This window comes from Bombus huntii, unplaced genomic scaffold (genome assembly GCF_024542735.1).
Source record: "Bombus huntii isolate Logan2020A unplaced genomic scaffold, iyBomHunt1.1 ctg00000106.1, whole genome shotgun sequence".
NCBI classification, from domain to species: domain Eukaryota; kingdom Metazoa; phylum Arthropoda; class Insecta; order Hymenoptera; family Apidae; genus Bombus; species Bombus huntii.
Window position 1 is genome coordinate 193,016 of NW_026099359.1, and position 21,818 is coordinate 214,833.

Here is a 21,818-nt window from a genome sequence, read left to right on the forward strand (position 1 = left end):
TGTTTGTAGAAGTATTGAGACAAAAGCCAAATCTGTTAGTAAACAAGCGAGAAGTGAGCCTGTGAAAGAGACGAATCTACAGCAGAAGATAACTGATGACAATACGAATCATATTAATCTCGCAATGACAGTGACGTCAATATTCCCCAATGAGAGTGATGGACGTTCATCAGAAGAGCTATTTAACGTCCCAATGGAACAATCCATGCAATCGAAGATATTGAAATGCATTGAAAAGTTTTATTCAGATAATCCGGAATTACGAAAGATTGCTGAGGACATCTCATGCGTAAGTTATTTTCGATTAATATACGTATCGTAAAGCTTTTAAACGATAAAATTCCCGTCGATAAACCGTCCAACGTATATCGACGATGACGTGATTTCAGTAACGCTTCAAATATCAAATTACGTAACACTTACTTAATATAGAGAAGACGCCATTTTATCTTTGTATCGTCACAGGAGATCATAGTAAACAAATTAAATGTACATTGGGATGACGTTATAGGCCTAGAGGAATGTAAAACCGCTGTTAAGGAGGCCGTTGTGTATCCCCTTAAGTATCATATCTTTTTTGATGGCCCGTTTTCCCCCTGGAAAGGTATTTTGCTGTACGGCCCACCTGGTACAGGTAAGATACTCGTATTCTTTTCATTTCTGTACATGTTTACAAGAAATATACAAAACAGGGAAAACGAAGTTAGCGAAGGCAGTCGCGACAGAATGCCATTGCACCTTTTTTAACATAACTGCCAGCTCATTGGTCAGCAAATGGAGAGGCGATTCCGAGAAGTATATACGTGTAAGTTGCTTTGTCTATGTAAGTTTCTTTGTTCCTTTGTCTATGAAGGAGAGATTCTAGGTATAAAAAGATTTGATTTTATTTTTCGTCATTTATATATAAATAGAATAGTTGTTTGGAAAACGAAATGATATCATATTCGTGATGAGGCAATGAATTTAAGGAATTTCGAATATAATATTTAATGAATAATACATTTGTTAAACTGAACAGGTTTTATTTGAACTTGCCTATAGTCATTCGCCTACAATTATTTTTATCGACGAGATTGACTGGATCGCCACAAATAAAGGAGACTGTATATTGTCTGAACCTGCAAAGAGATTCAGATCAGAACTTCTTTCTAGATTGGATGGATTAGTGTCTAATGAGAATTCTAATGTAGTTCTTCTGGCTACAACTAATTCCCCTTGGTACGTATATCACGTTATTTCAATGTTTTCTAAGTAGAAAATATCGTAATATTTCTCCAAATTCCAAATATGTTATTGTGTTGTTTGAAGTATTCCTTCATTATTATTAGTATAATAGAACGATAATATTTATTGTAAATATGTTATTAGGGGCATTGATGCAGCTTTACTCAGGCGTCTCGAAAAGCAAATATACGTATCATTACCCAATGAAGTTGCTCGACTTGGTATATTCAAATTATACCTTAGCAACCACTTATTAGAAAATACAGATATTGTAAACCACATAGTAAAATGTACTGAAAGATATTCTTGTGCAGATATAAAATTGCTTTGTAAGCAAGCGTGGCTACCAGAAATAAGCCCGATATGGAGGAGACTTGAAAAGAAAGAAACACCTGTTACCACTTTGAAATATGAATTAAAAAGTTATGAAATATTAGCAAAATTGTTACAAAAAATGTCACCTACAGTTATGCAAATAGATAAATATGATACGTGGAACAAATAAATACGCAATCGTAAGGACAGATATTGAAAAATATAAATAAATGGATTATCGTTCGAGAAATCATTCGCATGTGTGTGCATGTGTGTGCGCGCATGTGTGTGCGCGCATGTGTGTCATGTGTGTCATGTGTGTGCGTGTGTGTGCGCGCACGCGCTATAGGCTAAGTTTAAAATGTTCGGTTGTATTATATCCTTGTATTATATATGTCGGAGATGAAAGGAAAACCGGAGCCTTCCCTTTGCAATTTTGAGGAAGCCTTCTAATGCTTTAGCCTAGATTTTATCATAACTGTAATTAAGCAATTGTCATTTGTAATTGTTTGATATTTGTGAAAGCGAAAGTGGGTTCGAGGTGACAACTGGTCGCCGAACGTAGTCACGGTCACGGGATAAACGTTTTGCCTGACGAAGGTGTGGATCGGTTGTATTGTTCTCCCTAGAAATCACATAGAATTGTACTTTAGAGATGTCGATATAATGGGACACACGTTGTATTAGGAATCAATCTCCAGACAGAAACTGCCTAGTAACGGCGTTTGAATCTTTCTCGATGTTTCCAAAGAGTATACAACAAACTTTTGACAGAAATTGCCTAGCAATAACGATTGGAACCTTCTCGATGTTTCCAGCGAGCATATAACAAACAAATGCAGTAGTATAGCGAAAAAGATTTTCATCAGATATTCATTCGTGTGATCGCCTTGGAAAGTGATACATCGAGCAATTTACCGGTGCCTCAGCAATTGTATTTTGTGTTTAAAATTATTCTACACATAGTAAAGAGTTATCCGGTTGACCGTGGATTCGTTTGAACCCCGGAACATTGTTAATAGCGTTAATTAAATTCATTATTCGTGAAACCTATTGTTACGCCGCCTAAAACATCTGCACGCCAGCCCGCGCGACCGGACAACAACCGGCCTGCGTAACGTCACTTCGACCCTCAATAAACCTAAGGACCCACCATAACTTTCACTTCCCTGTATTGTTTCGCCATGTGTCTTCAATCCGTTTGTCTTGAAGAATTTCTAAAGCTTAAAAATATTCTCGAAACACAGTCGGTTTAGAGAGGTCCTTGGGTTTATTAGTCGCACTTAAAACACGGAGAAAGCGGGTATGCACCCATTAGGAAAATCCGAATAGCCCTGTAATAAAACAAGCTAGGTTTTTCTCACGCACACAGTCATCTATTCACCACGATGGTAGGAGACTCCCTACTCATCCCTTCGAGCAGTAGTGCAGGTCATGACCAATCGACACCGCGGTTCGTTACCCTCACTTTTCCTAACGAAAGTGGGACCAACGAATCCGCGTTCTTTAGGCACAGGGGCACACCCACACCGAACTTTTCTTCCGTATTAAAAAAAAGAGCGACAGACAGTCTAAAAACTAACGCCTAACGCGGCAGTCTACACATAGCGCGAGAGTCGCATACTTCACGCAAATCTTTTGTCGGTTCTCGGTGTTGTCGAACATACATCTTCTCTCCTAAAAATATCATAGTGCTAAGTCCATTAATACATTAATTTCCATTATAAGAGCCCTGCTCTAGCGTACATATCTACCGCATCTTCGTGCGACAAGTTGTTAATTATTTATTTCTCTACGTCAGTGTAATCTAAGTGTTGGAAATATATAATTTATAATTCTGTGAATCACAGTGTTATACAAACTCAATCACCCCTTATTATCTCAACGGAAATCAGGGGATCGATCAATTCGTGGTGTCGATTGTTATAATCGTAACGAGGATTTACGACCCCCGTTGACGTCTCTCCTCGCGATTACGTCTCCCCGCAATTGGTCGAAATTTACAAGGTCCTTCGAGCCGGATTTCGTGCCGCCAAAAAGTGCACTGACCAGTGACTATACAGTGTCGCGTGAAATCCAAGTTCCAACCACTTAGCCAACTGATCAAGGGAACCGCCATCGGAGAGAAGCACCTCCGTCGCTCAGCATCTACACGAGCCCACGCCGCATCGTAACGATTATCAACCGAATCCCAGATCAACGTCCATTCGATCAAGGTAAGATCGTTCATATTATTAAAATCAAATATGGCCCAAGCTGAACCAATCAGCACGTTACGGCGGAGACGAGGCGCCCTAGCCCGTCGACTTGCAACCATAAGGCGCGAACTCGATGAATACGAAGCGCCTGGGAAGGCAAACAGAATCTTCCTAACATCTTGCCGCAGCTCGTTCGATGAGCTTTGGAGGAGGATACTCGAAGTTCAAGAAGAGTTAGATGTGTTAGATGAGGGGCAAGATGCGCGTGTAGATTCGTTATCGCAAGAGTATCGGGAGCTTGACATGCGGTTCCTAGGTCTCTTTGAGCAAATATCAGCAACAACCCCGTCGACTACAAAAATAGGTGAGACATGCCGGAAACCAGAGCCGACCACCGTTCCAGAGGTCCGCGTGCCCCAATTCGACGGTGCCCTCGAGAACTGGACCTATTTCTACGACACGTTCTCATCCATAGTGGACCGTAACGAAGGTTTGACGAATGTCCAAAAGTTCCAGCATCTACGCTCATCTATAACTGGACGGGCCGCACAGAGTATCCAGTCATTAGAACTCACAGAGGCCAACTATTCCATCGCGCTTGACACACTGAAGGACAAGTTCAATTGCCCCCTCCAAATCTGCATGCGCCATTGGAATTTGATGCGCAACTATCCGGAAATCAAAAAGGAAACTCCAGAAGCCCTAGAGGATTTGTTGGAAACCATCAGCGTAAATCTAAAGGCGCTCGAACACCTAAAAGAGCCCGTCACATCAAACATAGCGATGATCGAATTGATCGCGTCGAAGTTGCCCTCGTCCAGCCTGCGTAAATGGCAACGCACACTGCCCCGCCAAAAGGTGCCATCCTATCAGCATCTGATAGACTTTCTCAAAACACGGGCGAACGGGACTCAATTCCTCTCTAAAGAGAAGGAATCAAAAGGGTCAACCCACAAACACCACAGTCAGCGAACAACCATACCGCATGGGCGAACCCTTGCTACAACCAGCAGAACGGTGGTGTGTCCGACCTGCAACGGACCTCACGAGATCAGACACTGCAAAATCTTCAAGGCCAAATCAGCGACCAAACGTTTTCAGATCGTGAAGAAGGCATCGTTGTGTATAAATTGCCTAGGCACAGGACATTCGCCGACACAGTGTACATCGGGTTCGTGTCGTATCTGCGGTCACCGACACCATACTTATCTACACCGCGAACAAACCCAGGTAGACTCACGGTCGTCGGACAGTCGCTCATCGAGCGGTCGGTCGTCGGGCAGTCGCGCACCGAGCGGTCGGTCGTCGGGCAGTCGTTCATCACACAAGCGAGCCTCCACCGAACAATCACCATCGGGATCATCGAAGTCGCGGTCGTCCCACAAGTCGAGGCGAACATCCGACACTTCACGGAAGCATACATCTTCGGCTCCAAGAGGCACGAAAGAGCATGCCTCGTACGAGTCACGCTCAGCCCGGATCCAGAACACCACCCCAACCTCCTCGTCCAAGTACCAACCGGGGCAAAACTGACTATCCGAGACTACGACAGCAAGGGGGATCGGACTAACAAACACATCTGCCCACACCCCTCTGCATCATGATCTGTTGGCCACAGCACAGATCAAGGTTTTGAACAAACAGGCACAACCAATCCGAGTCCGAGCCTTACTCGACACTGGGTCGAGCATGAACTTCATGACCGACAAGCTCGCGAATTCCCTCGGTATAAAGCAAAGGAGATGTGCGATCCAGATCGGAGCCCTCGACAATTTGAGCACCACGGCAAAACGATTCACCACGGCCACAATCACGTCGACGGACGGCAAGTATAAGAAAACATTGAGATTTCTTGTTATCCCGGCCATATCGACCTTCATACCAAGCGAGCCCATCGACCCCTCGAGTCTGGGATTACCCAGAAATATTCAACTAGCCGATCCACAATTCCATTGCCCAGACCCGATCGATGTCTTACTTAGTACCGGATCAACATTTGCGTCGCTGTGCATCGGGCAGGTCAATCTGGCGCAACCAGGCGAACCTGAACTACGTCTACAAAAAACACGATTCGGCTGGGTAATCGGGGGGAGTCCCACGTCCCAAACCGCGATAAATACGTTCCACGCAACCACAACGGCTCTGCAAGAGGACCTCGCACGGTTTTGGGAGATCGGCGAGGGACCGGCCACTACTCATCTTTCGGAATCTGAACGATTATGTGAAGAACATTTCCGAAACCATGTCCGACGAACCAAGGAAGGCAGATACATCGTTGCATTACCATTCAACGAAAAGCTTTCCTCACTAGGGTCATCGAAGGCCACTGCAATGAGCAGGCTCGCCTCTCTTCATCGCCGATTCCAACGCGACAAACAATATGAAACCGCGTAATGTGCTGTGATTCAAGAATATTTAGACTTGGGTCACATGACGAAGATCAACACGGATCACGCCACCGACCACGGATATTATTTACCACATCACGGCGTGATCAAGGAATCGAGCGACACCACCAAGCTACGGGTTGTGTTCGACGGCTCAGCTTCAAGTACCACGGGAATGTCTCTAAACGACGCCCTTCATACGGGTCCGAAATTACAAGAAGACCCGAGAAACATCCTATTGAGATTCCGGTCATTTCAATATGTCCTTACCGGCGACATCGAGAAAATGTACCGTCAATTCATCCTACGTCCAGAAGATCGTCCTTATCAAAAGATTCTGTGGCGTGCCGACAACGGAGAGATCGAAACTTACCGACTCAACACCGTAACGTTCGGTCTATCCGCAGCCCCGTATCTGGCCATCCGATGTCTCAAACAGTTGGCAGAAGACGAGGGAGCTCGATTTCCGAGAGCAGCGCAGATCCTACGGCGAGACTTCTATGTCGACGATGCGTTGACCGGAGCCGATACGAAGGACGAAGCCCTATCAGTCAGGAATGATCTCACGAAATTACTTAAGCTAGCCGGTCTAAATATCCGCAAATGGGCATCAAACGATCGGGATCTGCTGCGAGGGCTACCTGAGGAAGACACCAACCAGAAATTACATCTCGGTGAGTCATCCACGTTAAAAACACTCGGCGTCTTTTGGGATTCAGCCGACGATACCATACTATATTCGGTCAAGACGAACAGTGACACTTCCCGAATCACAAAGCGATCAATCAGCTCAGTCATCGCACAAATCTATGATCCACTAGGATTGCTCGCGCCGGTAATCGTTCGAGCAAAAATGATTTTGCAACAAGTCTGGACATTGAAGGTTTATTAATTACAAGAAAGTTTGTAAAAGACTGAAGTTTTACGTAAAAAGTACAAATATTCTTTCAACAAAATTAGTCAAATCACATCATTATTTATACATATTGTATATAAATAAAATATGCGGATATATTACTTTACCCTAGAATTAAAATTCAATAATATTGAAGAATCTTATTTATTCAGATTTTGTACATTATCGCTTCTAACCTCGGATAATAGAACAACAAATTAAATATTTTTAAACAAAAAAACTTTGTTCCTTTGTTTGATTTCCCTTGCTCGCGTTTCTTAACTGCTTAGATATAAAATACTTACGTTTTCGAAAATTCATACTTCACAAGCTACTAAACGCTTTATCTGTTCAGAATAATTTATTGTTTTCTTAACTAGGTACATACCAAATACATCTATTAAGTTGGTACTTCTCATAATTACCAGTACATAAAGCTAAAACACTTTTGTACTATGCTTGTTATACATGGATCTAACAAATAATTTAACTTGTGCATTGTCGTTTGTATATTTTGTTACGTGTAAAATATTCTATTTCTACACTACTTACAAGTTCGATAAAGTGTACATTACACATCGTGAAATTTACATATTTTCACTTGGTTACCCTGCCCAATTCGAATATAATTCAGAACGTATGTGCTATATTTATATATTCTGCATTTGTTTTGTATATTATGTACATTGATCTGATCTTTGTAAACGCGAGTTTTACGATATTAATGAGAAATTTGCCAATTTAATGGAAGTTGTTAATTTTTTCTGGCACGTTTCACGTTAGCAGACATGTTTCTTAAGTTACAGTCGAAAAGTGTTTTTATGTAAAAGAATAGGAATGATCAAGTTATTTTAAGATGACAAGATATTTCACGTCTTCTATTTAAATATAGCGTTAAATTTTAATTCCGTCAATTCGTATATACTCATACATCGAATTTCCTTTTCTCATGTCATTTCTTTTCTTTCATTTCACATTTAATTACAAAGATAAAGTGTAAGTACGTTCCTCATAAAATTAATATCAACTGTCGCAAAATATACAAAAGTAAACTAAGAAGAGAGGTACATATTATTACACAAACTGTCGTTCATATTGCATATGTACATATTGTTTATTCGACCAATCGCGGGGAGACGTAGTCGTTAGAAGAGACGTCAACGGGGGTCGTAAATCCCCGTTACGATTATAACAATCGACACCACGAATTGATCGATCCCCTGATTTCCGTTGAGATAATAGGGGTGATTGAGGTTGTATAACACTGTGATTCACAGAATTATAAATTATATATTTCCAACACTTAGGTTACACTGATGAGCATAGATAGATAGATAATCACTTATTGCACGAAGATAAGATATATATGTACGTTAGAGCAGGGCTCTTATAATTAGATTTAGTGTATTAGTGGACGTAGCACTATAAGATATTTAGGAGAGGAAATGTATGTTCGACAATACCGAGACCGACTTTCGCGTTATGCTTAGACTGCCCCGATGGGCATTAGCGGTATACTTAGTAGTTGACTTTTCCAACGATGTAGAAGAAGTGAAGTTGAGTGACGATGCTGTGTCGGAGGAAAGCTAATGATGGGTGTGTCTAGCGCACGGGACCATCGGATTTGTTGGTGCCGATGTTAGTTAAGAGAGTGAGGGAAATAGGCTTAATGTTAATTGGTTAAACGAAGGGTCTTATCCGCCCTCGAGGGAAAGTGGTTAGTGGGAGGAAAGTTGCAGCGTACGTGAGAAAAACTAACTTTCCCTTGTCCCTCCGTGGTAGACATAGTCTTTAGAAATTCTTCGGAAACAGATGTTTGTTTGGTTTGAAGGACCTTAGCAGGCAAGTGACTCGGGTTTATGACGGGTGCTTAAGGCTATTGAGGGTACGCCGTACGGAAGAGCGGACATCTGATGTCCGTCTGGCCCGCGGTGTGTGACCTGGGCCAGGCAGAGAGTCGCCCGGCGTAACACATATGCAGTATAAAAACAATACTTTTTAGTTTTTAATCTCTTGTTTAAATATTCCTAATATCTAAATTTGTATCGGTCATTGATTCGATATAACTGCGTTTATTGGAAGTAATTAAGCTATAGCCTGCGCACAAGAGAAGAAGGAACAAACACGTATAGTATACACGCTTAAATAACAAAATTAAGTCAGTTTACGTTCAATGTGAACTTGATCAAAGTTCCAGTCTCGAATTATAGAGTTTCTTACTATCAGTTTACAAAATTCGATATTACGATTATGTACCGTATTTGAAAAACATAAAATGCTTTGTTCAATTTTAAATAAAACTAATATTTACCAAAGCGAATACGAAAAAAATGTTATCATCAAATTCAATTTTCAATTATCAAACTTAATCCAGCACAAATACAAATGTTATTCGTGCTTTTTTACTTTTACTACTTTTCAACTCTCTATAGTTCGAGATTTGAGTTCCGCTAACTTTCTTTCTACTGCGCATGCGCAACAGGAAAACTGGAATTACACGTAATAGTAAAAAATTCGAAAATCTTATCCTTTCGTGGCAGCGAAAGTAACCTAGGACTAGAGGTTCCATAACATTAATAATAATAAGGCAATAATATTAATATTAATGTAGTATCGTGGACGAAAGGCCTAAGAAATATCGGGCGAACTATGAACAATGTCGCGAGAGCCGAGGCGTCGTCGGGCCCATCAATGTGTCATCGGTCTTTTCAAGTGCATAGTTTCGTGGAAAAGACCTACGTGACCCTGGCCACGAGCGCCTGCAGAACACGTGTGCGGTGTGCCTAGGAAAAAGACAACAGAATGCGGCAACGACCAGAGAGTTAGTCGAAAAGCAGAGTGCGAGTCGAGGAGCCGAGTGCGAGCTGAGCGGAGACAGAGGTTGCGAGTGGCGTTGCCGAGAGAGTGTGGATTGCGCTGTTTTCTGTACGTTTGGCGTGAATAGTTCAGGTTGAACAACAATCGTCTTTTTCAGTCTGATTAACATCTCTATTGTCCACTCTTTGTAAACACATTATATCACGATATTACATATTTTTGGGGGCTCAGCCGGGATTGGACAAGACAGAAAACGAAACGGTTTAACAGAGCTATTCGAGCTAGTTGTGAATTTACCGGTGCGCGGTGCAGTAAAAGACGATATCGTCGACGGTTTAAGTTTGTGTAGTGTGAAAAATGGCAAACGTCGGGGACGAGCGATTGTCGGGTGAAGAGGGTTCGACGATGGAGGAGCTGAGGAGTAAGCTCGCGCGAATGAACCTCCCTATATCGGGTGCGAGGTCAGTGCTGATTGCAAGGCTGAATCGGGCGTGTAGGGCTGGACAATCGTGTCCTAAGGGATCGACGGGCGGTGAAGAGCTAACCGGTCAACGAGATCTAGGAAACGTACAGAGAGCTGAGCGTGATTGTAACGAAGATGAAGATGTTGAGAAAATGAATACGAAGGAGTTGAAGGAGCGCCTCGCTAGTTTGGGTTTAAAAACGACGGGAAGAAAAGTAGAATTACGCGCACGGCTACAAGCGGCCATGGATGGTAACGACATATCGTCGGAAGAAGAAAGCGACGACGAAAGTGAGGATGAAGATGACAAGAAAAACGCAAGAGGATACAAGAGAGATACGCGAAGGGTGTATCAGGACCGTGACGAATGTTGTCGAAGGGCATGCGTTGGTTCGACACTGAGTTTTAGAGACGTCGAAGATGCATTAGAGTCGTTTAGTGGCGACAAAGGTGAAAATGTCGAACGATGGTTCGAGTCGTTCGAGGAAGTCGCTGATACGTGCATGTGGTCGGATGGGCAGAAGGCAGTCTACGCCAGGAAGCTGCTGAAGGGATCAGCGAAAATATTCGCGAGCTTCGAGTGTCATGCCAGGACTTGGCATGAGTTGAAGAGGGGGCTAGTGAAAGAATTTTCGAGGAAAGTCAACAGTAGGCAAGTACATCAGAAACTTGAAGAAACAAAAAAGGAGAGTGATGAAGCATGTTTGGCCTACATGTACCGCATGCTCGAAATAGCCAGCCATGTGGACATGGAGGAGGAAGCAAAGGTGGAATACATAGTGGACGGAATAATAGACGACGAGAACAATAAGGCTATATTGTACGGCGCTACGTCAATCAAAGAGTTGAGGAAGAGGTTAGTGATGTACGAAGAACAGAAGAGTCGCAGAGCAAAGTCGATTGTGAAGCCGGCTAAAGCCCAGAAGAACGGGAAGCCCAGTCAATCTGTAGATGCAATGAAGAAAAGAAGATGCTTCATTTGCGATAGTGAGGATCATCTAAGTGTTAAGTGTCCGGAGAGGGGAGAAGGTGTTAGGTGTTTCGAGTGCAGCGGATTTGGACATATTGCAGCGAGGTGTACGGCACGACCGAAAGAGACTTGCGTAGTGTCAAGATCCGAAAAAGGGAAGTATGTGAAAGAAGTGGCGATAGATGACTGTAGGTTTGTGGCATTAGTGGATACGGGTAGTGATCTCACGTTCATCCGATCAGACGAGTATGCGAGGTTAGGGTCACCACCGCTAGGTAAATGCAAGTTTAAGTTCGACGGTTTTGGTTCCGCTGGCAATGAGACCTGGGGTGAATTCACTAAGGTAATGACGGTTGATGGGTGTAAACTGCCAATCACTTTGCACGTTGTTTCAAACAAAATATTGACGAAGCACGGCCTGTTGTTAGGCACTGATTTTCTGGATCAGGTAGAGTTACGGGTTAAACGGGGCGAAGTGACTTTCTTGCGGCTTGACGAACAGACTAACAAAGACGTGTCGGATGTGTTTAGAATTAACGTAGTAGAACAGACTGACGAAACAGACCTAACACACGTACAGGAACCGCATTATCGTGAAGCCATTCGGGATATTATTAAAGGGTATAGGCCGGAGAAGAAGAGAGACGTCGGGATAACCGCGAAAATAGTTCTGAAAAGCGACAAACCGGTAGCGCGAAGACCGCGAAGACTGGCGCCGAGGGGGAACGGGCAGCATGTCGACCAGGTTCAGAAATACCTGAATTCCACCGTAAACAGAAGCACAGGGAAGACTCCTTTCCAGCTACTGGTCGGGGTCGAAATGCAAGTCAGGGAAGAGGCGAAGATTAGAAAGCTGATCGACGAAGAGGGGGCCGCGAGGTTTGAAGAACAACGTCGCGAGCTACGTGAGGACGCGAAGAAGAAGATCGCCGCAACTCAAGAGGAGAATCGTCGAAGTTACAAGAAAAGAAGAAAGCGTGCGAAGCAGTACCGAAGGAAGGACCCGCACACACCTCGATTTTATGAAACCTTGGGTCCTAAACGCCGAAAGTGACGCATCTGATGACAGCGAGATAGAAGGCAACATCTGAGGGCAGATGTTATTGCAGGATGGCCGAGTGTAGTATCGTGGACGAAAGGCCTAAGAAATATCGGGCGAACTATGAACAATGTCGCGAGAGCCGAGGCGTCGTCGGGCTCATCAATGTGTCATCGGTCTTTTCAAGTGCATAGTTTCGTGGAAAAGACCTACGTGACCCTGGCCACGAGCGCCTGCAGAACACGTGTGCGGTGTGCCTAGGAAAAAGACAACAGAATGCGGCAACGACCAGAGAGTTAGTCGAAAAGCAGAGTGCGAGTCGAGGAGCCGAGTGCGAGCTGAGCGGAGACAGAGGTTGCGAGTGGCGTTGCCGAGAGAGTGTGGATTGCGCTGTTTTCTGTACGTTTGGCGTGAATAGTTCAGGTTGAACAACAATCGTCTTTTTCTGTCTGATTAACATCTCTATTGTCCACTCTTTGTAAACACATTATATCACGATATTACATTAATAATAATGTAATCGAGTACTACTAACAATATTAATAATAATAATAATAGTATGGTAATGGCAAGATACACGCGGGTATAAATTAATCATTCCTTTCGTAATATCTACGACGTCTTCGGGATATTCTTTAGAAATTACTTTATTTCTGGTCAATATTCATTAACGAGCAACTTTTCTCTCTGTTTCTTATCACGATTTTTTTCACTTCATCACAATTGTACCGTTAGAAATTATTCAAAACATTGTTAAAATGTCCATGAAATATATGCAATTGCCGTATTGAATAAGCGAGTAATGAAGTTGCTGTTTCACTGAATAAAAGTGAAATCTCCAATGCGTGTGCTCAAGTATATAAGTTAAAAAAAGATTGGTACATCAATGCCTATTATTCTTAATCAATATTCATCATTTAACAATTAGGACCGAATTTTTACAAACCAACTCTAAACCACGACCCAATTTACAAATAAAAAGATGGATGTGTAAATTAACTATCAACTATTAATCTCCAATCCTATGTGAAGATATAATGTTCGGACCAAATTTCTAAACTAACGTGGACAATTCATGCGGACTATTGGTGGTTGCTGCGCTACTTAGATCCAATGTGGCAGCCGGAAGACCAGGACTGACGCTGCCGGTTGCTTCCCGTGGCAAATGCTGCGATCTATTTAGCTTATTTCCAGGACTCGGTGGCGATCTATCTGCTGGTGTATCCGGTGGCGTAACCACGTTTCTGTGTCCGCTCACGTTCAGATGATTGTGCGTCGCTGCGATCGGAGCTGGCGATGAGAGCAACAAGGGCGGTGGAGACATTGACACGTGTCGATGATGATGATGGTGATGATAGTGTTGGTACTGTGCAGCTCGGCCGTGCGTTGCGTGGCTGGTATTTAGTTAGTTCGTCACGGGCCCGACTTTCGTTGGGCAGCCAGCATGGTGGATGGTTAACGGGCCATGTAGTTGTTGTTGCTGTTGTAGCTGGTGCTGGTTCTGGTGCTGTTGCAGCTGCTGCTGCAACGCCTTCACGGCATTCGTCTTCTCCTACGAAATAAGAATGATAGGTTAGGTTGTAGTCAGGGGCCATAACAAATTAAAAAAGTTATAATATAAGAATTTACATTTTAGTTGAAATGATTCTAGTTACGAATAAGTATTAAAGATGATTCAAATCTTTTTCGTTACCGATAACCATGGTGAAAACTCTTTTGGATTACTTTCAGCCATTGTCAATCTTATTGTCAATACTACATGCTTGAAGTAGAAGGAGGGGTACAGAGAAAAAGACTTTTTCTCAGCAAATATAATCGTTACTCAATTATTTTGTTCAACAGTTTTACAAATCTCCCAAAAATAAACGAGAATACGAAAATACACTGAATATCGTGTGTATGGTTATTTATAAAATCCCCTTGAAATAGTTGCGATCGCGGATCACATAAACAAACGAACCTGTCATTCTACAGAGTATCTTTTTCGGTGAAATTATGCAAACGTAAATGTAACTTCGGTAGAACTCCTCGAGAACTTGTAAGCTTATATCACTCTGACCCAACCAGTCCACTCTAAAGTGTATAATTTATAAAAGGGGATTATATTAATACGCGGAGGATGTGGTAGGTGGTAAGTTTTGCATATGAATGTTTGTTGATACAACGAATGGTTAAATGGAGGTTTTCATGAATGTGATAAGGACTAGATCGAATGTTTTAACACTTATAACTAGAATGCGTATTTTTATACAAGTTTGTAGTTTTACGAACATAATGAAAGAAATAAAATTTTAATCGAGATTTGTTTTCTTATATACGTATATTTTAGCGCATTTTATGCATTTTGCGCCATTTGCGTACCTTTCAATTTCGCACGAACGTATAAAGGTCAGCAATATAATTATAACGCTTCTTAAAAATGTGAAAAATCCTGGTTTCCTAAAAGCTTGCAATTGATTTCAGAAAAATTTTTATGAACTCTACCAGATAAATTATGGTAACTCTGAAAAACAAAATTTTACGATAAAATGATTTCCGGGTGAAATACACATAAAAGATGATTTAGACGTGTTTGAACGTGTTCGTTTTCTTTTTTAATAGCGATATGTTCTTACCCTCTGCCACACGAAGACGTTATGGACCATTGCGCATCCACAAAACACGATGCCAAGGCCTATGAAAACCGACGCAACGATTACCGGCGTCGAATGAAACTGGATGCATATATACAATATCATATCTGAAAGCATTGTTAGAGGATCATTATAACACGTATGCCATAACAAGCGGGACAAAGAATCAGCGCAAATATATATTCTCAATACATATAATTCTCGAAGCGTAAACTATATACATATGCTTTTAATTGAAATTTTCAATACTAGTTGCAAATTATTTTTCAATTAATTTATTATTTAAGTCTTTATATATCAATTCTCGACGAATAAATTACTTAAATTATAGAGAATCTATCTTCAGACAATAGAGAATTCAATATTTTTGGTCGTTAAGTAATTTACAAATTTCTAAAACGATTACGTTCGAAGTTTTGGACAGTATTTGAGGTTTCTAACATGACATTAAAAAAAAAATAAATAAATTTTATGATATAATTAAAAAAACATTGTAGTCTATCAAAATTTCTATTCCGTCAAATTTATTAAAACGCAGTTTTCTTCTGAACAGAGTCAAAATGTCCGTCTTGAATCGAGTTCAACAGCTTAACGATCGATCGAGCGAATGATAGCTGTGTAAACTAGCATGACACAACGTAAACTTTAGATTAGATCTCGATCCATCAACCAGCCGTATTCATGCATGACATGAATATTCTGTTTCAGCTCTTTATAAATTAATCTGTTAAAACTTCCCTAAAAGACGATCATTTTTTATTTTTCTAAGAAAAATAATGACTATTCGGCGTTAAAATTAACTTTATTTCCATTGGATTTCTAAACTGATTTCATACACTCAGAGATAGTTCACAGTATCTTTTAGATTCATGCCTGAATTCAAGAAAAATTAAACGTATAACTTAAGTACTAGTATCTTTCAAAAGGTTAAAGTTGACAGAATTGAAGGAATTGGTTCTTACCAGTTAGAAAGACGGGAATGCTAATGAAAAACCCTCCGACAGCACATATCCGGCTGATGGATGATTTTTGCAGGTACTTGTTACTCCTGAAACAGACAAAATTTGAAGTGAAAGTCAGTTTCACGATTCTATGATAATTGAGCGAAATATAAAGGAACCAGTCTTTTGTTTAACAGCCAAGAATCTTTCAAAAATTCTACTGTAATTGATACTTCAAATATATTTAGTCAGACAAAGGATAATCATAATCGCAACGTTAATCTTAACTTTAATTCAAGGATCAAACAGTATCATTATACATATAAAAGTAAACATAAAGTCTATCCACATTATTGTTATTATTATTATTATTATTATTATTATTATTATTATTATTATTATTATATGTTATTCTATAATTGATTTTTATTTCTTTATTATCAATATTATTCTACTTTCTATAATGATTCAATTATAGATCTTATTTTTTGTCAATCATATTTCACTGAAAAGATCACTTTGAAAATAATCTAATAGTAAAAAATGAAAAATAATCTTTTTCTACCTTGTCTTCATTTTTTACAAACTCTGTCCACCGCCGTAAACCTATTAAATGCATGAAACGACAAAGCAAAGCTGCTTCACATAATTCCCCGCTCACGCAGTGTCAATCAGCTCACGACCGCAAACGATACTGCTAATTTCCAGCGACCACGAACGATTTCACCGTAATTGCCGGTGTGAAATTTACCAATACGTGCTCGAATTGGTCAATAATGAACAGAGCGCTCTTGCACACACTAATCTACCAACAAATAATATTGACTCAATTGAACAACAGCGCCTAGATTAACGGACAAACCGCATGTTCCAAACAGATTTACAATCACGGCAGAAAATACATGCCGTTATAGATGTTTCCTGGTCAAGACTAATTTCCACGCGTTAAGAACATTGTAACCGGAATCTAGGAAGAACTAGCACTTCCTGGAATAATACTATTGTGTCCTCGATTAATCTTTTCCCACTCATTTTCATCTCCAATTTCTCATGAGGCTAAGATTCCTGCATCTTTTATCATAATAATTTATTAATACTATTAATAAATTGAGACAATTTTACACGTCGTATTTTGCGTTATAAGATGACTTGTAATTTGTAAAATTTACCTGTAAAATTCCTTTGTTTGTTTTACCGAAGCAATAGTTGGCATTTCTATACGACAATAAGAATTTGTTAATACTAATAATCTGTAAGGTTATCATGTTATCATTCTTCTAATGGATAGTATATTATTGAAACTTTTTTTAATATTGAAACGCGATATTTTTTTGGAGAAGAAGTGCATAGTAGTAAAGAGTTGAATTCTACGGACGTAAAAAGTGGACATAACATTTTCTGTACATGGAGTCGCCTGGCCTAAACATTTTATGATTTCCGGGCAAAAAACAGACGAATCCAGCGCTGATTTTAAAGCAGCTTCATCCAAATAAGCCACAATAAGAAATTCCCACGAAACAGTTGCGTTCATCCCCTTTCGAGGTCGCCGACCTCTTTGAATGCGTTTCAAGTGCGTCGTACCAACGAAACTTCGAGTTCTAAACTAATTTCTCAGCCTTTTGCGTTAAATTTAACCTTCCGCGTTAGTGTATTTCGGACGAGCTCCTATTTTACGCTTTCGTCGACTTCACCAACGTAACACGCAGCATCCGCAAGTAAAACTGTCTCTTAAATTTGATGTGACACCGATACACGACGAGAAGAATCACAATGCCATTTTTATTCCACTTCGTTAATTTTTCGTCGTAAGGTTTAGCTGTAAATAGGATTAAAAAAATTTAGATTAACGAGGAATTTAAAATTGATCTGTTAAATCAACAATTTCCATTAGTTGTCAATAGATTTTATAAGCCTCAGATTACTGAGAAATTATACACATTGCAAAATATTTACCATTGGTTACCCACGCTACACGTAAATTTGATCAATCTACCAATGCACTAACACTGCAATAAATTTCTATTGCAACATTCCACGCTCCTTTGCCGCACCTTAAACTCCTCGCTAGATTTATTCCACCTTAAAGTGTCACATAACTCCTACGACACCGATATCAAATCTTAAACTCCACCAAATTCCAGAGAAACTTGATTTCGTCGAAAGTAAGAGATTAAACTTAAAAAGCAATTTATTTCATCTTTAAACTATCCCAAACTTCTTAAATATAATTTATGTATGTCGGAGATAAGAGGACACCGGTGCCTTCCCTCTGAAACCTCGGGAAAATCCATAAAAACATTGTAATTAAAATCTACAGTTGTAACTAAACGATTTGCCGTCATTCTAACCAATTGTATTTGTTTGAGACTTGTGACAATGAGCTTGGGCTCAAGGCGACAATTAGTCGCCGAACGTAGCCGCGGTCAACGGGACGAACTCTCCATCTAACAAAGGCATTGAGTAATCCTATAGCTCTCCTTAAAAGAAAGATTTGTAGCGGCACGTGGCAGTAAACATTCCAACGAGTTCTGTCCCGTAGCTCGCCACACGCAGATCCTATTCTCCGGACAGGATGTTTACCAGATGTCGACGCGTCTCCACAGTACGTGATCAGCTAGCCCGAGGACCGTCATAAACACTAATATCTAGTTACCTAAAATCCTTCAACAGATACACAGTCTTTGTCCCAGTTACGGGAAGACAGGAGAGACCTATTTTTCCACGAACGACGTCTCCCACTAGCAACCCTCCCTCAAGGGCGACTAGCATCCTTTTATAACTACCGATATGGAGATTGGCCAATTAGCAGCAACGTCAATTTCCCTTACTTTCCGAAAGTAGGATGTCCCCGACGAATCCGATGATCTCGTGTCCTTAGACACACCCCGTCATAGTTTTCCTCTGGGGTATCACCGGGACCGAAAGTCATTCTCTCTTGCGGTCTCATCGACAAAAAAAGGATTAACTCCTTACAGTCAGCGAATATTAACACAGAATCCGACTTAGATTTTTTGCGAGTGCGTACGACTACCGTCCCGTTGTCCGCGGATTCGTTATTGAACCTAGGATCATTGTCATTAGTCTCTCGAGTATCTAATAACCACGGTTACTTGTCCGGTTCTATGGTAATCGTATTTGCACTAGCCAATGTCTTCTCTATTGCGTAACGACGACGTGTAATCCAAACGAAGATTCGCTTTACGCCCCTAACCCTAATTCTAATGTAAACCCGACATATATATGTACTATTTGATCCGCTTCAATGTGATTTCGGCCTATTTTCAAGAAGGAAAGGGGAAATATAACCCTCCCTCCTTTTTATCGATTTACTTTCGCGTTTCGTCTCAAAATTATGTTAAAATTATGTTTGCTTGTTACAGTACCACGCCAAAAGAATTTACTTATAATTCTCAATGAGAGTTGATTGAAAATAGTTCGGTCGAGTAATAATAACTCCATTTGATTTTAGGATTGAGTTCGACTCTATTTTATTTTGAATATCTTGAATTTCCTTATAAGATCTCGAGTATGTTGCTGGTCCGTGATTGAATGTTGCTTTTTTCACTATGAAGTGATATGTGTCATCAACGGCATCAAAAGACACAATGAGGAACCGAACGCACAAGACAAGATAGATAGTTTATTTTCTAACTGTGAGCACAGGAACTACTACATACTTAATCCTTAAAGAACAGGGCACAGTAGATAATTATTATTATTAAATAATTTCCATTGAAGTACTTTTTACTATCAACTCAACATATGTGTAAATATATGTATATAAATGAAATGAATGCAAATGAATTTTAGAGAATTTTAAAGAATGCTTTGCACTGTTTCGGTAAAGTTATAATTCAGTCCTAAGCGGTACAAAGTAAAGTGTATAATTTATTTATTTTAATTTACAATGAAGAACGCAAGAATGATCATTAGATCGCTTATGCAAATAATAAATTTTCATTATTTTTAAAAATGCAATAATTATTTTAAGTTTAACTGGGAATTGTCAAGATTTATAGCTATTTCGTTTATGATTAATAAATATTGATTGGGTGAAACTATAGAACCGTAACGTCTTTTCCGATTTCAATGACTTTTGAATATGTTGTCAAGTGCATGATTGCGAACAACTTCCTTCTTTAACTATCTAAGAAATCTGTCTATATCATTACAATGAATTCTGTTTATAAATTACATATCATATAATTATATAATGACTCATTGAAAACCAGCTTTCATTTTTTGTTGATAGTATGGTAAGAAAATGTGAAGTTCGAACGCTTGTAACGATTGCCTGAGTTGCGTCATCCTTGGTTTTAGGAAAAGATAGGGTAGTCACTCAAGGATGTCGCGGCTTCGATGTCTTTCGTAGCTGCGACGTGGAGGCCACTCGGTTGTTCTTTGAACAATCGTCAACGTGGACGAACGTCAAAGCGAAACCACGCGAATTCGGCATTTCCGATAATACGGAACACTGTAAACGCGACTGCGTTGAATTCGTTCGATTAATTCCTAGCAGTATCTATAAACAGTGAACTTAAGGCCCCATAAACAACTGCATACGCTAGGTTGTAAGAAATAATAGCTATATACGTATGTAGCGGCACGTGAGTTAGAGGACGATGCAAATCGAGAGCGACTCATATTATTGTTTTGCCTCGTGACACTTACACAGTCTTGACGTACATGTAACGTCAACAAATATCTTCAACAGACTCAGGAAACATGAACCGCCTTGCACACGACACCGACTCCCAAAACAAAGGAATATGAATTCGGCACATAGGCAAAAGATAAACGAACATCTAGAAGGGCTGAGTCTTGATCGAGGCTTCAGTCTTTCGGTAACGGTCTAATCGCACACTTGTAATCCTATTATAAAATAAAGATCCTATTAAAAAAAACCTCGAACTCTGGTTCAAGAACACAACATTTTTTTATTATTATTTTCCCATTATTTTTACGTGACATTTTGGCGATCCTGCCAGGATCCATTCGCTTCAGTGTAAACGAAGTTACGATTTCGGTCTACGGACATTATTGAAGATCGAAGGATTCGAACTACTTGTGTTATGAACTTTGCTGTCAATAATTTACCACGGTGGACCAAATCAACGGGGCCACTGTCAGCATAGAACAAATCAACAGAACGAGTTTGACACTCAAACAACACATTTGAACGCGCCACAGAGGAAAACACCGCAAGGGAACCTCATTCTACAAACTTACGTATCAAGGTGAGAAAAGTCGGAATTCTTTTAAACAATATAGAACGCGAAAAGTTAGTTTCTCTAGTAACTCTAGCGAAGAGACAATATGAACAACAAGAAAGACTCAAAAGCCGAGACAAGTTTACCCTCTACAAGTGGAGTCCAAAATAAAACGGGATCACTCGATTCCTCCACCAGAGCAATTTTAGACTTAATACAGAGACAGAACGAAGAATTTCGACAACAATTTAACGAAATAAAGAATGCTTTAAAATTAGCGAACGAAGAAAATAGAAAACGCGCTAACGAAATGGAAATATTAGGTAGAAACCTCTCTCGTGTTAAACTGCCACAAATAAACGTAGAATCAACCGAATTCGGTTCTATGATGACTGACGATGACGATAATATATCAGTATTAAAACACGATACTAATCCACCTCCACCTATGCCACAAAAGCCACCAACATGTGTCCAACCATCCAATCCAACAGCTGCAAACTCTGGAAATCTAAAAGCTGTTTAGTATCTCCGATACTAAACGGAGAAGACGATATAGGTGTAGAAGATTTTATTCGTGAAATAAAAGAAATGAGAATAATGTGTAGCGAACAAACGTTATTATTAAAAATGATCAAAATAGAGAAAATTGTAGGAAAAGCCGCAATGACAATCCGCAATATCCATATTAACGAATTCGAAACTCTGTACGAAGGATTAAGATGT

The 21,818-nt window shown here is 40.2% G+C and overlaps 3 protein-coding genes and 1 long non-coding RNA gene across 16 annotated transcripts in view; 2 read left to right on the forward strand and 2 right to left on the reverse strand.

Moving 5' to 3' along the window:
• Positions 1 to 465, reverse strand: part of LOC126876926 (katanin p60 ATPase-containing subunit A-like 2) — a 50,928-nt gene extending 50,463 nt beyond the window's left edge. The window contains exon 1 of the mRNA XM_050639775.1: positions 424 to 465. The gene's annotated coding sequence lies outside the window, so the exon portion shown is untranslated. The remainder of the gene's footprint in view (positions 1 to 423) is intronic.
• LOC126876929 (katanin p60 ATPase-containing subunit A-like 2) overlaps positions 1 to 1,792 on the forward strand; it is a 117,417-nt gene extending 115,625 nt beyond the window's left edge. For 8 of the 13 annotated variants that reach the window (XM_050639795.1, XM_050639794.1, XM_050639791.1 and 5 more), the window contains 5 exons: positions 1 to 289; positions 433 to 634; positions 693 to 823; positions 1,019 to 1,218; positions 1,369 to 1,792. In XM_050639795.1, the coding sequence (XP_050495752.1) occupies positions 1 to 289; positions 433 to 634; positions 693 to 823; positions 1,019 to 1,218; positions 1,369 to 1,729 (1,183 nt within the window). In that variant the 3' untranslated portion in view covers positions 1,730 to 1,792. The remainder of the gene's footprint in view (positions 290 to 432; positions 635 to 692; positions 824 to 1,018; positions 1,219 to 1,368) is intronic. The other 5 variants (XM_050639785.1, XM_050639786.1, XM_050639787.1 and 2 more) reach the window with 5 other exon arrangements.
• Positions 1,793 to 3,785: 1,993 nt separating this feature from the next.
• Positions 3,786 to 7,016, forward strand: LOC126876924 (uncharacterized). Its single transcript, XM_050639751.1, has 3 exons — positions 3,786 to 4,908; positions 5,356 to 6,072; positions 6,148 to 7,016. The coding sequence occupies exons 1-3, from the start codon at positions 3,786 to 3,788 to the stop codon at positions 7,014 to 7,016; spliced, it is 2,709 nt and encodes a 902-aa protein (XP_050495708.1).
• An 8,600-nt stretch (positions 7,017 to 15,616) lies between these two features.
• Positions 15,617 to 17,121, reverse strand: LOC126876919 (uncharacterized). The gene is made up of 3 exons (XR_007694620.1): positions 17,052 to 17,121; positions 16,448 to 16,953; positions 15,617 to 15,989 (listed from the first exon to the last, which is right to left on the reverse strand). It is a non-coding gene; the product is annotated as an uncharacterized LOC126876919 (long non-coding RNA).
• Between the last annotated feature and the right edge of the window lie 4,697 nt (positions 17,122 to 21,818).

Coding starts and splice junctions, on each gene's coding strand:
- LOC126876924 (XM_050639751.1), top strand. CDS start 3,786: ATGGCCCAAGCTGAACCAATCAGCACGTTACGGCGGAGACGAGGCGCC. Junction 4,909..5,355: donor GCCGACACAGTGTACATCGG/GTTCGTGTCGTA, acceptor TGTTGGCCACAG/CACAGATCAAGGTTTTGAAC. Junction 6,073..6,147: donor ATCGAAGGCCACTGCAATGA/GCAGGCTCGCCT, acceptor CTGTGATTCAAG/AATATTTAGACTTGGGTCAC.